Source organism: Schistocerca americana, chromosome 1 (genome assembly GCF_021461395.2).
Source record: "Schistocerca americana isolate TAMUIC-IGC-003095 chromosome 1, iqSchAmer2.1, whole genome shotgun sequence".
Classification (NCBI taxonomy): domain Eukaryota; kingdom Metazoa; phylum Arthropoda; class Insecta; order Orthoptera; family Acrididae; genus Schistocerca; species Schistocerca americana.
In genome coordinates, this window is record NC_060119.1 from 298,464,135 (window position 1) to 298,480,090 (window position 15,956).

Genomic DNA, 15,956 nt, shown 5'->3' on the forward strand with positions numbered 1-15,956 from the left:
ATGCAAGTATGCACAATTTGTCACATTAAATAATTTCTTGTACAACATTCTATTTTCTCAGTATCTTTTTTTTTAGGAACCAATGTATTGCAACAGTGTGTAAAGTAGGTCAGTCTGAATTACTCTTAACCTTTATTAATTTCAAACTGGCCTTATAATGAAATAACCAGAAGTTTATTATTCATTAATGTCATGTGTTTTTGACAATTAATAAGATTAGGACCAGTTTAGATCTAAATTTTAAAGGTGTTGACACTTTAATGATAACTGAGGTATAGGTTCTGTCAGACTGCATTTCTATTCAATTCACATTATTATTTTCTTTCCTTCAAAGGTATATTTTTTTTGGGCACTAGAGTTTACCCTCAGATATATAGGTTTAAAGAATTTTAAGTCAAAATGGTTTCGTTTGTAAGATAGAACTAAAACATTAATTCTACTTTTGCTTGCACTTTTTACAATCAGTAAAATTAGGAAAAATCCTATCAATTCAGTTTTTAAAATTCTGTACCATTACAAATTACTATGGACTACAGCATTTTGTATTTTTGCTTTCTTAAGGGTAAAAAACGATGATGATATCTCTAATATCTTTCTATAAATCTGATATACATTTTGTGGATTATCTGCATTTTCTTATGTTATTTATATTTGAATCATTGTGTGTATGTGAAGAAGGAGAGAGAAGTTGATGGGTGGGGGGGGGGGGGGGGGGGAGGAAGAGGAAGAATTATTAATAATTTACAATTTTTTATCTTTCATACCAAACTCCATATCCTCAGAGTAACAAATTTCATCTAATTTGTGTTTCTCAGATAATAAAGTAACATATCACTCAAAGCTTTTTGTACCAAGTGGAGAAAAACTTCTCCTTGAGGTGGATTATAAGACGTCAGATTCCCCAATAATCAATAAAACTTTCATTCAGCAGATGTATTGGAAACATCATATACAGGTGTGGCACTGAGATAGGTGGAATCAAAGTCAATCCAGCAGCTTCAGGGCTGCTCAACCCAGGCAGGCCATGTCTGCAGTTCCTGGTAGAGGGCCAATCCAGGACTCTGTGTGGCCACTACCTGGCGTGCTGCCAACAGCTTGTAGTCCTCTGACAGCTCTCCCAACTGCACGCCACACTCCAGCAGCTTCTTCAGTGCCTCCAGTTGTGCCCGTGGTGGTAAAGTATCTGCAACACACCACAACACAAAGTCACAACAGTAGTCATACACTTCTTGATATACTGCTTTGGAAAGACCAAGAGAGAGATAGCTGAGGATTCAGTCAGATTGTCACGCACAGACCAAAGTCAAATGCAGAGTACATAACACCTGGCATTGATGCTTGTGAATGCACTCTGGGAGTTTAGTGCCAAGTGATAAGATTAGTGGCAGTCCCCATCATTTGCTTAGGTGATTAGTGTGCTACTGCCCAGAAACACACACCCAACTTTAAGAAAATCTTGTGACAGCTCTCTGAAGGACAGGCAATAATCCATCTGAAACTATGAGACACAGATGTGTACTGTCTTTTTCTACATGTGTAAGATATTCAAGAAGATTCTTCTTAGAAATCAGTCACTGAAAGTGCCACCATTTCTGCTAGAAAGGGCAGATTGTGGTTTTGGAACAAAACACACACCTCAGTTATTCAATCTTACCAAAAATAGAGGATATTCTTGGGGTATGGAAGATTACTAGTAAGGAGTTCAGTGATGTATACCAAAGTATGCCAAATAATGTTGACCAAGCTTTACAACTATGCTTATGAATGTATGGGTATCATTTTAAGTGCTGTAGATTGATACAAATGAAAAGCCAAGATTCTCTCACACCTGAAGGTTCATTTAAGATAATGACTGACTGAGCAATTCCGTATGATAACTTACACATCAGACAGGTTAGAAGTATTTTGAATATTTTTGAACCTGCTTAGTGTTATTAAAAAAAACTACAAAGAAATTGATGCAATTTTATTCCAAAATGCTTCCTCAATTTGAGGTACAATGTAATCCAATGTTAGGCTACACATTTGAAGGAGACTTTTTTACCAGATATGCATGAAATGACAGCTGAGGTACTAGACCTATTTAATTCCACCTAATATGTATATTACAAGACTAAAAAATATCACATCTTACATTTTAATTTTTATAATTTTCCCTAATAAAATGTTATTTTTCTATAATTTAGTTGATTCTGCAATAATGCTTTGGTATACTACATAAGCATGGACTATAACAAGTTACAGAAAAAAATTAAGAGAAATGCTTTGGAAACTTTACAAAGTATTTGTACCTGAATTGTGAAAAATACAACTTGCAGGAAATTGTGAATGAAGAGTGCAATTAAACTGTGGCTCAGAACATTCCTGACACACAGCTTTCATCCACAGAATTTCTTCGTCTTCAAGCTTCCTCTTGGCGTTCCTTTTAGCACTTCTTGCTTCTTTGGTAACTTTGAGAGCAAATCTTTCAGCTTCATGCATCTGTTGTCAGTCAAATGCAAGCAACTTACCTTCCATATTAGAGCCACATTTTATGCCTAAATTTCTCAAGACTTCCAACCTTCCAATCCCTCCATCACTTATACACATCACTGCATCTATTACACCAACATTTAATGTACTTAGTCCTACAAAAACATTCTTGGGTAATCTTTCCCATATGCAATGGTTGAGACTTTCATTGGTATTCTGAGTGCCCCCATGAAGACATTTACAAAGCAAAACAGGGTCACTCAGGTCTCTAAAATTTGGTTTTATTTAATTCATAACAGGCTCAGGAAGAGGATGCTTATGATGGCATATTTCACCACGTTCTGTTGCTTTTTGGTAACCACACCAATAATCTGCTCCTTTAGGGCAAAGTCTGAACAGGGTGGTCATTTGTGGACAACTTAAAGTTGGTGGCCCACACAGCTTTTCTCATTGCTGTATCATTCAGAGGTGCAGTTCATCTAATGACCAGTTCATAGTAACTCCTGAAGAAGATCTATTTCAGTTTATGTCAATCTGCCTCAGCTAGACAGAGATTTTCCATCAGATAGCAACTTTCCTTTCATTTCTCTTTGTAGCTTCCTCAGTCTAGCACCCATCCTCTTTTGCTCATGTTCACATTATTCTAGTTTTGTTACTAATGTATCAACATAAACATTGAACTCAATTTTATTGAAAGCTTTAAGATTCCCATCGCTTAGGTACTTCATATATCTAACATTCTAAGTGGCAATGACCCCTGAAATATTTCTAGAACTCCATCACACTCCATACCTCCACTGTAACCATCTTAATTCTTAGAACACAGATGTTCAATATGTCCTTCAGTGCTACCATGGCAGGTGTGGCAGTACTTAGATAATCACTCAACATCAACAACTTTTCCATTTTCCAGAGAAGTAGTACTTACAACACCATTCATGGAACGATGTCCTCGACATTGTTATGTACCATCAAGTGCAACAGCAATGTTGCTGGTTCCACTAATATTTACAGTTTCTTCTACTGCACATTTCATTTGATAGATGCTTTAGACAACTGTCAAGGCACATAGAAGTATTTTTGTGTACTTGCTGAACCTACTGGGAGGAGGATCCATCAAACCACAAAACATTAGTAGCCTTTTTTCGTTTTCCTATTGCATATACTAACTTCAAATTCACATCATGTGAATTGTGCAGAATGTTCCAAGTCATTTTCAAGGTAGATTTATTGCAAGATCTAAACGGAACAACTAATTTTGAAGCTAAACCCTTCCTGCTACTTTGTTGTTCAGTTATTTGGAGACAGCCTACACCATGACATTGTTTACATTTTGCCACTTTATCAAAGAAATAAGATGCCCACATCAACAAACAACAAATCCGTGGACAAACAGAGTCATTGTCACACAAAAGTTTGAATCACCAGGAGGTGTGCCATGTGGGAGTGTCTTCCCTGAAGAAATGATACATTGGTTACTTACAACAGTGTGGCTTGCTTTGTTTGTGAACTGGTTACCAAAGAATTTCCTTTTATTGAATATATAGATGGTGGTATAGTTCGTATTTATTGCTCACTACAGGATATGTACTTGGGCAATAAACATTCAGTAAAACATCAAAAACCTGCTTCAGAGAAACAAAAGTAAATACTAGCAAAGATAATCATTTACAGAGACTAGACACCTACATTGTTACCAACATACACAATGTATCACACATATATATGCTGAGAACTAAGTTCACAGTTCTTTTCGAAATAATACTGCTTTCTGTATCAGAAATAATGGGGCATGGCAGCATACATGACTAACTTCAAAATTTGGTACATGTAAGTCATTTTTCATATGAAACCCTATAATGTATATATCAATATAATCAGGGAAGACTATAGAATTTAATGAAGTCATAAGAAATTTCGATTTTTCCACCATTTATAAGCACCCTGTATCTTTAACTACTGAGAAGACAGATTTAGTGCACTACTTAATCTGGGGAGTGATTCTTTTGGACTTAACATATTTTGAACAGCAACAAACTAAGGGTATCAGGAGGAATAAACCCAAAAATTCACTGACAACTGAAACTTTGCCAACATCTCTGAAGCAGAACATACTACCTACATGTATTTCAATTAAGGGACTAGACAGTAGGTAAATGGAGCCCTTAGTGAATCCTGAAGCATTGTTACCAGAGTTTTAAAAATCCCACAGAACAACTTACAAAATTTACTTCTGTATTTCAGGGCCTGTTTTGCCCAGCTAATGCGATAAGAAGTGTAAGTTAGCACTGGAACTACATATTTATTAATGGTATTTTTCCATTTACTTCACATTCCAAAATAGAGCAAGTTCTGTCAATGTATGTAATTTTGATATACTGGTTTATGGTTTTAGGCAACAGCTGTCTTCTTTGGAAGATTCTTAAATACTTTTATATTCATTCAAGGATCTTGTGTTTCCATCATTCATTTCAAGCCTAGTCAACTGATTCGAGTTCTTTCTCTTGTTCAACGTCCTGTGTCTGTCCAGGCCAAATGACATGCTTACATTTTTAGCAAAAAATCGATGTACAATGCCGAGGTAACCAGAGGCCCAACGGAGGTCACAAGCCCATTGATAGCAATGAGTAAGAGTGTAACACTTAGCACAGGACCCTGTGGGATGCCATTCTCCTGAATCTGAGGAGCGCTGAGTGAAGTGGCAACTCCAGCCCAGAAGAGCAGCGACATAAAATCTCTCAGATAAAAATCGGAAGGGGACCACAAAAGCCCCAGTTGTAGAGGGTAGCTAAACTGTGATGGCGCCAAGCTATGTCATACACCTTATGTAGGTCAAAGAAGACCGCGACAAGGTGCCGACTGTGAGTAAAAACCTGTCGGAGCGCTGATTTTAGTCAGAATAAATGGTCAGTTGGAGATTGCCCTGCCCGGAAGTTACATCGATACGGGGACAAAAGGCCCCAAGATTCGAGTACCCAACATAATCTGAAGCTGACCATCTTTCGAGCAGTTTGCAAAGTACATTCGTCACAGAACCACATTCAGCCTTAGTTACACCTTGCACCCACTGTGGACTAACGCCTCAGTGGACTGTCTGTGCACTTGACACCTTGCATTGTCAGCTGTCCGCAGCTCGTGGTCATGCGGTAGCATTCTCGCTTCCCGCGTCCGGGTTCCCGGGTTCGATTCCCGGCGGGGTCAGGGATTTTCTCTGCCTCGTGATGACTGGGTGTTGTGTTATGTCCTTAGGTTAGTTAGGTTTAAGTAGTTCTAAGTTCTAGGGGACTGATGACCATAGATGTTAAGTCCCATAGTGCTCAGAGCCATTTGAACCATTGTCAGCTGATCGCACTACACGCCTCTAAGTCACCTGCTGTCTGGTTTCTGCAATGTTCTGCTCAGTTACGACGTGTAGATTTGTGGCCTCTGTGGGTATTGCCCTAGAGCGAGATACCCGATTCCAAATGACCACTGCACAAAATTTCCCTCGCAATTTTTGGACGGAAATTTACAGTATCAACTCTTGAGTTATCAGACTCCTGAACGGCCATGAATTCCGAACCTATAACAACCTTTTCATCTCAGAGTAGCACTTGCAACCTACATCCTCAATTATATGCACTACTATTCGTAGGCAGTGTTGCATGGCTGTGAGCGATACACCATCTGTTAAAATACGCTGGACAGTCCACAGTGTTACAACAGATAGGCGAACTTAGTTTGAGGTGTGGTCACGGCCATACCCGAACATGATGGTTCCTTGCTGGGATTCTGTCAAGTTTCCACGTCGACCCATCTTGTTATGCATATTCCAAACTACCGACCGGCTCTATAGCGCACCAAAGCAGCCAGAGCACTCTTAAGTGACTGACATTTTTTCCCTGTGTTCTTGCATGCTAGATTAGTAGAGGACGAATCCTCGTTTAGCCCTTTATGGAACAAAAGTTCTTTTCAGCATAAAGAAATACATGTCAGTGTGCAATGCTTGGCAATAGCAGGAAATAAACTAGCGCAATTTATTGGTCATTTTATGTTTACCATGAGGTATGAGCCAGTAAATACTCAATCGTCACACAAAAAATTAAGCATAGATGGATCGTTAAGGCTTTACTGATGGCGCAGTGCTCGAGTCGTGTGCTCAATCGCGCGCGCACTGGCTCTGCATGAGCACAGGGCAGCAGCGACAAGTGAGGTGCTCGTGTCTCAAACGGACATTGTACGTAAACATGGGTGAATGTAAGAGGGTGACAAGAATCTCAAAAAGGGGCAGTTGCTTTTGGCCGTGCCCATTGCCATACGGTGTGTGAAGCTGTTGGATCCGTTGGTGATTTGAGGCAGACTGTTCAGAGTGCCTACCAGCAATGGTGTAAACCACTTCGCCGCGAAACTAAATGGTTCAAATGGCTCTGAGCATTATGGGACTTAACATCTGAGGCCATCAGTCCCCTAGAACTTAGAACTACTTAAACCGAACTAACCTAAGGACATCACACACATCCATGCCCGATGCAGGATTCGAACCTGCGACCGTAGCGCAGACTGAAGCACCTACAACCGTTCGGCCACACCAAGCGGCCAGAAGGCAGCGAAACACGTCAGAATTATGGTCGGAAAGAGTTCCTCACTGGAGTCGAAGACGCGTTTCAAGGCTTTTGAATCAAAATCGCTTACAAATCTAATTGCTGCAGGCAGTGAATGAACTTCCGTATCATCCTGTTAGCGAGAGAACAGCTGTAATATTTCTGGCTTTGCAGCCATCATGTTGAGGTCCAAGAAGCCGCTTTTAGAGCATTTCAGAAGGCAGTAGTGACAAAATGACGTAATGTGGTATGAGGTACCGATAACAGATGGTTTGTTCGGCACGGGTATCGTGAGAAAGACCGCCTAAATCGTGGCCCTTCTCCGCGATTGGCTATTCTGTTAATATTAGACAAACTAAACAGTGTATTTGCTTGCAGTTGAAACTAAAGCATCTCTCAATAAGCTTCCATTATTTCACAAGCATTAATAATCAGCAGAATAATACATAACTGGTAAATGAAAAGGCAGACGATGCACTTCGGTATCTTCGAATTGCGCCTAACTTGCATGGCGGGTGAAATGGTTCGGCTGTAAGATCATAGTTGGTTCGACAATGTCAGAGGAGAGACACGTTCTATGCCGCGATCGGTGTCAGTTAAGACTATTGGTAATCTATGGTTTGTAAATATCAGAGTTGGTTCGCAGTCTCATGTCGTATGCCGCGGTGTCAGTTAAGACTTAACTTACAATGTGTAGTTTGTACATGTGAGAGCTGTAATGAAGAAAATACGCAGTTCATTTATTTGTTGAAGAACAGAAATTATTTGTGACTCTAAGTGAAATGTAATTGTACAGTCTCGTATTCTGTTGATTAAAACCGAGTGGCAACCCATATAAACAAACCAATTGGAGATTTAATTATTTCTAAAGTAACAGTTTCGCGCTAAGTTTCTTATACCCTCAACGTAACAGATTCACGACCTACATGCTGTTTTCTGCACAGGGAACACGTACTATAGAAGACAGCAGGTTGGTGAACATTTATTAGAACTTATGCATTCCACTCAGGGCGGTGAAACAAATAGGCATTTCCTGTGTACTGCAATATTAGTACAAATGAGATCTTGTGACATTTCATCTGTGGTAACACAGGAGAAATGAAGAAGAGAAATATTTTTGAGGAAAGGGGTTTACCATACACACATCTCTCTCTCTCTCTCTCTCTCTCTCTCTCTCTCTCTCTCAACCTGCCGTCAGATGAGAACTGCCTACAATAAACGTTTGGAGTCTGTCACCTAGCAAGACGCCATTATTCACATACGCACATCAAGACAACAGAGAAGTTCATCGGGCTCGAGAATGTATGAATGGTTTTCTGAACATACACTAAGTGATCAAAAGTATACGGACACCCCAAAAAACATACGTTTTTCATATTAGGTGCATTGAGCTGCCAGGTACTCCGTATCAGCGGCCTCAGTAGTCATTAGACATCGAGAGAGAGAGCAGAATGGGACGCTCCGCGGAACTCACGGAACATGGTCAGGTGATTGGGTGTCACTTGTGTCACATGTCTGTATGTGAGATTTCCACACTCTTAAACATCCCAAGGTCCTCTGTATCCGATGTTGTAGTGAAGTGTAAACGTGAAGGGACACGTACAGCACAAAAGCGTAACGGCCGCACAGTTGTCGCCTTACGTCTCAAAAACAGGCTTGAGGGATTGCCCACTGTTCAAAGTGCATCTGAGCCAGCACAGGGTGCCTCTGCTGTTGGAACTGTGGCCGGAGATGCGCGGATAAGGCAGAGGAAGGGATTTCTTGTCATCGGGAGCTCCAAAGTTACTCCGGCGGTGGAGCCCCTCATGGACATTGCGGGTAGGCCGGAAAACGATAGTGACCATTATTTGCTTACAGAGACGGGGGGGGGGGGGGGAGGGAGGGAGAAGTCGTCTCTAAGATTTGGAGGCAGCGACCGAGCGCACTGGGTAGACCCGGCTGCAAATCGTGGCTCATGCCGGCACGAATGACGCCCGCCGCCTGGATTCAGAGGCCGTCCTCGGTTCCTATGAGCAGCTGGCTGATTGGCTGAATACAGCTAGCCTCGCGCAGGGTGGAAGCAGAGCTGTCGTTTTGCAGCGTCGTTCCCACAATCGATGGTGGTTCTCTGGTTTCCAGCAGAATGAAAGGCCTAACCAGAGGCCCAGACGATTCTGCGACTGTCCCGGATGCAGATTTTTTCGACGTCCACTATCAGGTGGAGAAATGTGGGAAACTCACTTAACACGTCAGGTGGGCGCTACATAGGAAACAGCTACTAGGGTAGCAGAATACGTGAGGCGTGCACATGTGAGAGTTTTATTTATTTAATTTATTAGGATCGAGAAGTCCCAGGCTCGATAAGACGCATACTGAGTCCAGACAGGGTAGCAGTGGTCATAGCAAATCAGAGAAAGAAAATGTTTATATAGAATTAGTTAACTGCAGGAGCGTCTCAGGAAATGTCTCGCTTATACACGGTAAAATGGCCACATAGTACTAGTGACAGAAAACAGGCTGAAAGCAGATTTCAATAGCAGTTAAATTCTAAATTCTGACTGGAATGTCTATCACCGAGCGAGGCGGAGCAGTGGTTAAGCACACTGGACTTGCATCCGGGAGGACAATAGTTGAAACCCGCGTCCGGCCATCCTGATTTAGGTTTTCCGTGATTTCCCTAAATCGCTTCAGGCAAATGCCGGGACGGTTCCTTCGAAAGGGCACGGCCGATTTCCTTCTCCATCCTTCCCTAATCTGAGCTTGTGCTTAATCTCTAATGACTTCGCTGTCGACGGGGCGTCAAACACTATCTCCTCCTCTTCCTCCGGGATGTAAATCGCAAAGAAAGTCTGAACGCTGGTAGTGGAGGTGTGTATATAAGAAATACGATGAAATCTAGTGAGATTAGTACATATTCAGAATGTGGAAATAAATCTGGTGAAAAGTGCTTACGCTTTTACAGATCCCTCGTCTCAGCAGCAGTTGTAGTGGCGGAACATATGAGAGGAAAATTTGATAACATTTCGCGTAAATTTCCTAGTCAAGTTGTAATTTTAGGTGGAGATTGTACCAGCCACAGATAGGGAGACTCGTGTATTTAGGATGGGTGGTAGGGATAAAGAATAGAGTGGAATTGTTCTAAGTGTGTGATCCGATAATTACTTTGAGTATTTAATCAGAGAACCGACTCGTGAAAATAACATTCTTTGATCGGCTTGTGACAAACATAACCCAACTTGTCGACTCGGCATAGAATATGGAATTAGTGATCATAAGGCCGTCACAATGTAACTGAAAACGGCTGTAAATAGGAATACAAAGAAATGCAGAAAAACATTTCTGTTTAGCAACAGTGACAAGAAAGAGGTCCAGAATACCTGACAGGTCAACATGGAAATTTGATTTCCAGCGCTGACAATGTTGAGCCTCAATGGTCAAAGTTGAAGATCATCATAGAGTACACTTAGACAAGTATGTGGCGAACAAAATTGTGCGGGATTGGAAAGACCACTGTGATTCGACAACAGTGTTAAGAAAATGCTACGAAAACAAAGACAGCTTCACCGCAAATTTAAACGTAGCCGATCCTCACAGACAAAAAAATCTAAACGAAGCCAAAATTAGCCGAAGCAGCGCTGTGCGTGAAACGTTGAACGAATTCTAAAACAAAATTCTATCTATCGACTTGACAGAAAATTATAAAAATTTAGGTCTTACGTTAAATCAGTAAAGCGTTGAAATAGAGGGTGACGCAGAAAAGGCTGAAATGGTAAACGTCTTTTCGGAAAACTGTTTCACAGAGGAATATCGCCTTGTAGTTTCTCCTTTAAACAGTTGCACGAATGACAAAATAGTATATCGAAGTAAGTGACTAAGAGATAAAATCGCTCAACAGGGGAAAGGCTATTGGACATGTCGGGGTACCAATTCGATTCCACACAGAATATGAGAAACAACTTCGCCGCCTCCTAGCAGCAGTGCAGTCTGTCTCTCGCCCGCGCATTGGCTGAGTGGTCAGCGCGTCTGACGGCCATGCAGCGGATCCGGGTTCGACTCCCGACCAGGTCGGAGATTTCCTCCGCGGTCTATTGTAGAATTTTGGAACACGTTTTATGCTAGCATATTGTGGTATTTCTGGAGACTAAAAATCTCCTCTGTAGGAACCAGTATCAGTTCTGAAAACAACGATCGTGTGAAACCCGGCCCGCTCTGTTCGTCCACGAGTCCCGGAAGGCAGTAGATGCCGCACTCACGTACATGCCGTGTTTCTTGACTTCCGGAAAACGTTCGCTGCAGGTCTGCACTTCCGCCTGAACAATAAAATACGAGCCACGGAATTTTCAGACGAACTGTGTGACCAGATCGAAGAGAGTGTTACCAACACAACACAGCATATCATTTTGAACGAAGAGAAGTCTTCAGAAGTAGAAGTAACTTCGGGCATGTCCAAAGAGACTTTTCACAATGTGTATAAACAATCTAGTAAATAACATCGGAGTACCACGAGATTTTCGCAGATACTGTTGTACACAGAGAAGTCGCCATTCTGCAAAATTGTACCGAAATGCAAAAGGATCTGCACCAGATAGACGGTTGGTGATGGGAGTGGCAATTGACCCTAAACAGAGACAAATTTAACGTAATACGAATATATGGCCAGACTAACCCTTTACTGCACGAGTACACGATTGGAGAACAATCACTGGAAGCAGTACTTCCACAAAATATCTAGGTGTTTGCTCACAGAGCGATTTAAATTGTAACGATCACAAAAGTAACCGCGGGTTGTTCAGATATCAGACAGATTCACTGGAAGAATCCTCATGAAATCTTGTCCACCAACAAAAGGGCGCTTTATGAACACTCGTTCAACGAATACTTTAATATTGTTCGACAGTCTGGGATCCGTTCCAGACAGAATTAATAGAGAAATCTAAAGAAGAGCAGCACAGGTTAAATTAGCGCGAAAGCGTCATGGAGAACCCGCAGCCAACTCGTGGCCGATGCTGCAAGAGAGGGGTTCTTAATCACGGTGTGGTCTCCTGGTAATATAGGAATGTACATTCCCAGATGAATCAACCAACATATTGCTTTCTCCTACTTGTATCTCGCGAAAACACCACCAAGATAAAATTAGAAAGAATCGAGCTCACACGGAGACTTGACAGCATACTTTCTTCCCGTAAACCATAGGTGACAAACACGAAGTGAAACTGGTACACAAAGTACTCTTCCTCAGAGAGATGACTTGCGGAGTGTAGATGTAATGGTCTTTATGCTCAAGTATGTCGTTGCTCTATTGAAACAGGTAGTTTCATCCTTTAAGACAACTATGTTTAGTCTTCCACGACTCGTCTCACCTACAAAAACAAATATGTGAGCACGTGGAAGATAGTCGCATCTCCACCCGTCCCTCACAGTCAATCGCTCACGCGGTTGACGCTATCGTCTATGAGAGGAAATGGGTTTTGCGGTTTCTGGCTACCGGCTGCTGCACTTAAGGGGAGCCGGAGGTAGTCAAATCCAAAAAATTACGATTTTTTTTGCTACCGAAAATTAATTGGAACATTCCTCTTTAATGTAAACTTTGAATTATTGTTCTACTCGCCCTAGAAGTGGAGTTATTACCATTTTCCCCCACGCCTGCAGAGGAAATGGGCGGCCGCTGAATGCATCTAACACCCAATATTACCCGTATTTCCTTACAGCGTACTCCTATTTTCCTCAGAATTTCGAATATCTTGCTCCATTTAATATAGTCGTACAGTTTTGTTCTGGTTACGATGCCACGTTTTAGTAACCGTGTATATAAGAAGAGGAAGAACGTAGGGAAAAGAAAATTAACACTAATACCAAGTTGCGATACTACAATGAATAAGAGCGCGGAACATCGTCTCTTTGCTGTTTACCGTTTCGAATTAGTTCAGTGTTGCGCCTGTTGTTGGTAGTATTATACTTCTTGTGTAAAGCGGGTAATATGCAGTATGTACAAGAATCAGGAGGGAACAATAAAACCAATTTTTCATGACTTAGCACAGCCAGAATTGTTACACAAATGTCTACACGGAAAGACGTAGAATCCTAATGAGAGCGTAAACAATTTGATTTGGAAAGTGATTCCTAAAAGGGTGTTTGTAAGCATAAAAACACTGCACTTTGGCATTTATGATGCAATAGCAACCTACAACCAAGGGAACAGTGTGAAGTGTGAAGTGTGAAGTTCTGAAGGCATTAGGATTTACAGCTGGGGTGAACACTGTACGACCTCTAGGAAATATTGACAGAGAAAGGATAAGAGGAGCAGAAAGAAGAGAAAGGAATATGAAGTGTGATGGAACAACAGGCCAGAAAAGAAGACAGAAGAGGAAGCTTTTGGAGGATGAAGAAGAAGACCCTGATAATCCATCCTATAGTGCAGGAATGTATTGAGAAACTTTGATAGCCATTTCCCGTAAATTAGAATTTTTCGAATATAAGGAACATTTTCTCAAAATCCACTCGAGCTAGAGAGATGAAATTTTTATACAGCACTCCTAGTGGTCAAACTTACATTGTAACACAGCCATTTGGCAATATGTTCAGTAGTTTCATTTCAGTTTAATTACAAAGAAATTATTTGTAAAAAAATTTGGGTCATTAATAAAAAAAATAATTGGAAGGAAACTAGAAAAGATACTCCAAAATCCCTCTGTCATAACTGCAATACTAAACCACTCTATATGTAAAAAAAAAAATTTCAAATTTTTCTATTTGGTAGTTTATTCATAAATGTTCCTCAAACTTAGTGATTTTAACATGGGGAGCATAGGCACCTCCGGCTCCCCTTAACCACTTGCCACGCACTTCCCGGATAAAGAGCGCCCGTCGGAAACCGCGGCGGTGGAGTACAGTCGACGGCGTTTTCCGGCGTCTACCAAGGACTTCCGCGCTTGCAATAGCGCCCACTGCCGCACTGCCGGACTCTCGTCTGATATCACAACGGTTGAAACGTCCCCTTTAAACAATTTATACAAGACTGTGCTTAACCTGACACACAATATTTTTAGCGCAACGCAATCTGACTTTCAAAATTCCCTACTAAAGAATGGCCCTGACAAACATTAAACTATACCTTTCACAAATCACTTACCTCACAAAAATCTTCGCTGCTCAAGCTACTGCAATACAGCGAGCGCCACTACTGCCAGCTAAATAAAAGATTCAAACTACTGAAGGCACTAACTACTGATAGGGATAGTTAGCAAATGAAAGATATTAATAGAGAACAAACAATGTATTTACCTTGATATCATCATATATAAATATATCAGTTCATGAAAAATTACAAAACTCCGCCATCTCTCTCCCCACATCCACCACTGCTGGCGGCTCACCTCCAACTGCGCAACGCTACGCGCTGTTCACAGCCAGCTGCCGCTGCCCAACACTACAATGGCAGACAACAATGCAAACTAGCCACAGACTGCACACAGCACAGCCAGTGATTTTCATATTGAGCGCTACGTAACGTTGCCAATAAGAAAACATAAACAGCCTACTTACATAGCCCCCATGCTCCCCACAAAAATTTTTTACAAATGGTGTTGGGCACTGGCCAATACAAATTTGACAAAAATTTTTCACAATTACAGTAACAAAGATATAAAATGCACACACTTATTGATAAAACGTTGGTCAAAAGCTCAAATTTTCTCACAGTCCCTAAAGACAGTCCTAATCGTACATAACAGGAGAATAGCAGTGTTTGTCTCAAAGTCTGAGCAGTAAAAGAAAATGCACACGGAAGTAGTGGATTTCCATGCAGTCTTGAAGAAGTAGTGTTGTCCTTCCAATGGAAAGACAGTGCTGACTCTCGACATGCTGACAGGTAATGGGCCACAACAGAGCAAACCCACAGCAGAGTCATTCGAAGTTTGGAAGAATATTGGTAGGTAGGTCATCATAGAGCAGACCCACTGGAGTCCTGGTAGAGATTGTGGTATTGGTGGGCCACCAGAGGTGCAGACCCACTGCAGTCCTTGTAGAAATAATGGCGTTGGTGGGTCATCAAAGATGTAGACCTACTGTTGTCCTTGTAGAGATAATGGTATTGGTGGGCCACCAGAGGTGCAGACCCACTGCAGTCCTTGTAGAAATAATGGCGTTGGTGGGTCATCAAAGATGTAGACCTACTGTTGTCCTTGTAGAGATAATGGTATTGGTGGGCCACCAGAGGTGCAGACCCACTGCAGTCCTTGTAGAAATAATGGCGTTGGTGGGTCATCAAAGATGTAGACCTACTGTTGTCCTTGTAGAGATAATGGTATTGGTGGGCCACCAGAGGTGCAGACCCACTGCAGTCCTTGTAGAGATATTGGTATTGATGGATCATCAAAGATGTAGACCCACTGTAGTCCTTGAAGAGATGGCCAGCAGCCATCTGTTGTGACTGTGCTGGTGCACAATCACCACTGAAGAGTCTTGCGGACAATATAGCAAGTCCATAAACCACCACTTGTGCACTCACAAAGTTTTTGAAATTGTTCTTAGAACCAGCAATGCTGTTATCCAGTCCCTTGCTGAATTATTAACACACGTGCAAACACTAACAGTCCCTACTTCTCACATATTGTCCATATACTATGACCAACAGAAACGTGTGCAGTGAAATGTAACTTAATTTGAAGAACTGGTAACAAGTACAATTTGGTAACATAAAAATACAATTACAAAGACACAGAAAACATCATTAAAAACATAATAATACAGATAACATTTGTAGTACAGGCTTTACAAAAGAATAGAAATAAACATATACATCAGTGGAATTATGACATGAGTACATACATAATTTTTGAAACATCAACTTCACACATGAGCATTAAACAGAATAAATAATGTGTAAGCATATTTATAAGGTAAATAACATATTATTAATGCCAATTG

At 41.3% G+C, this 15,956-nt stretch overlaps 1 protein-coding gene across 1 annotated transcript in view; it reads right to left on the reverse strand.

Annotated features, from left to right (window-relative positions):
- Positions 1-703: 703 nt before the first annotated feature.
- The window catches only part of LOC124622148 (peptidoglycan-recognition protein 2-like), a 96,316-nt gene continuing 81,063 nt past the window's right edge, over positions 704-15,956 (reverse strand). Inside the window, exon 4 of the mRNA XM_047147786.1 lies at positions 704-1,183. Coding sequence (XP_047003742.1) covers positions 999-1,183 — 185 coding nt within the window. The 3' untranslated portion in view covers positions 704-998. The remainder of the gene's footprint in view (positions 1,184-15,956) is intronic.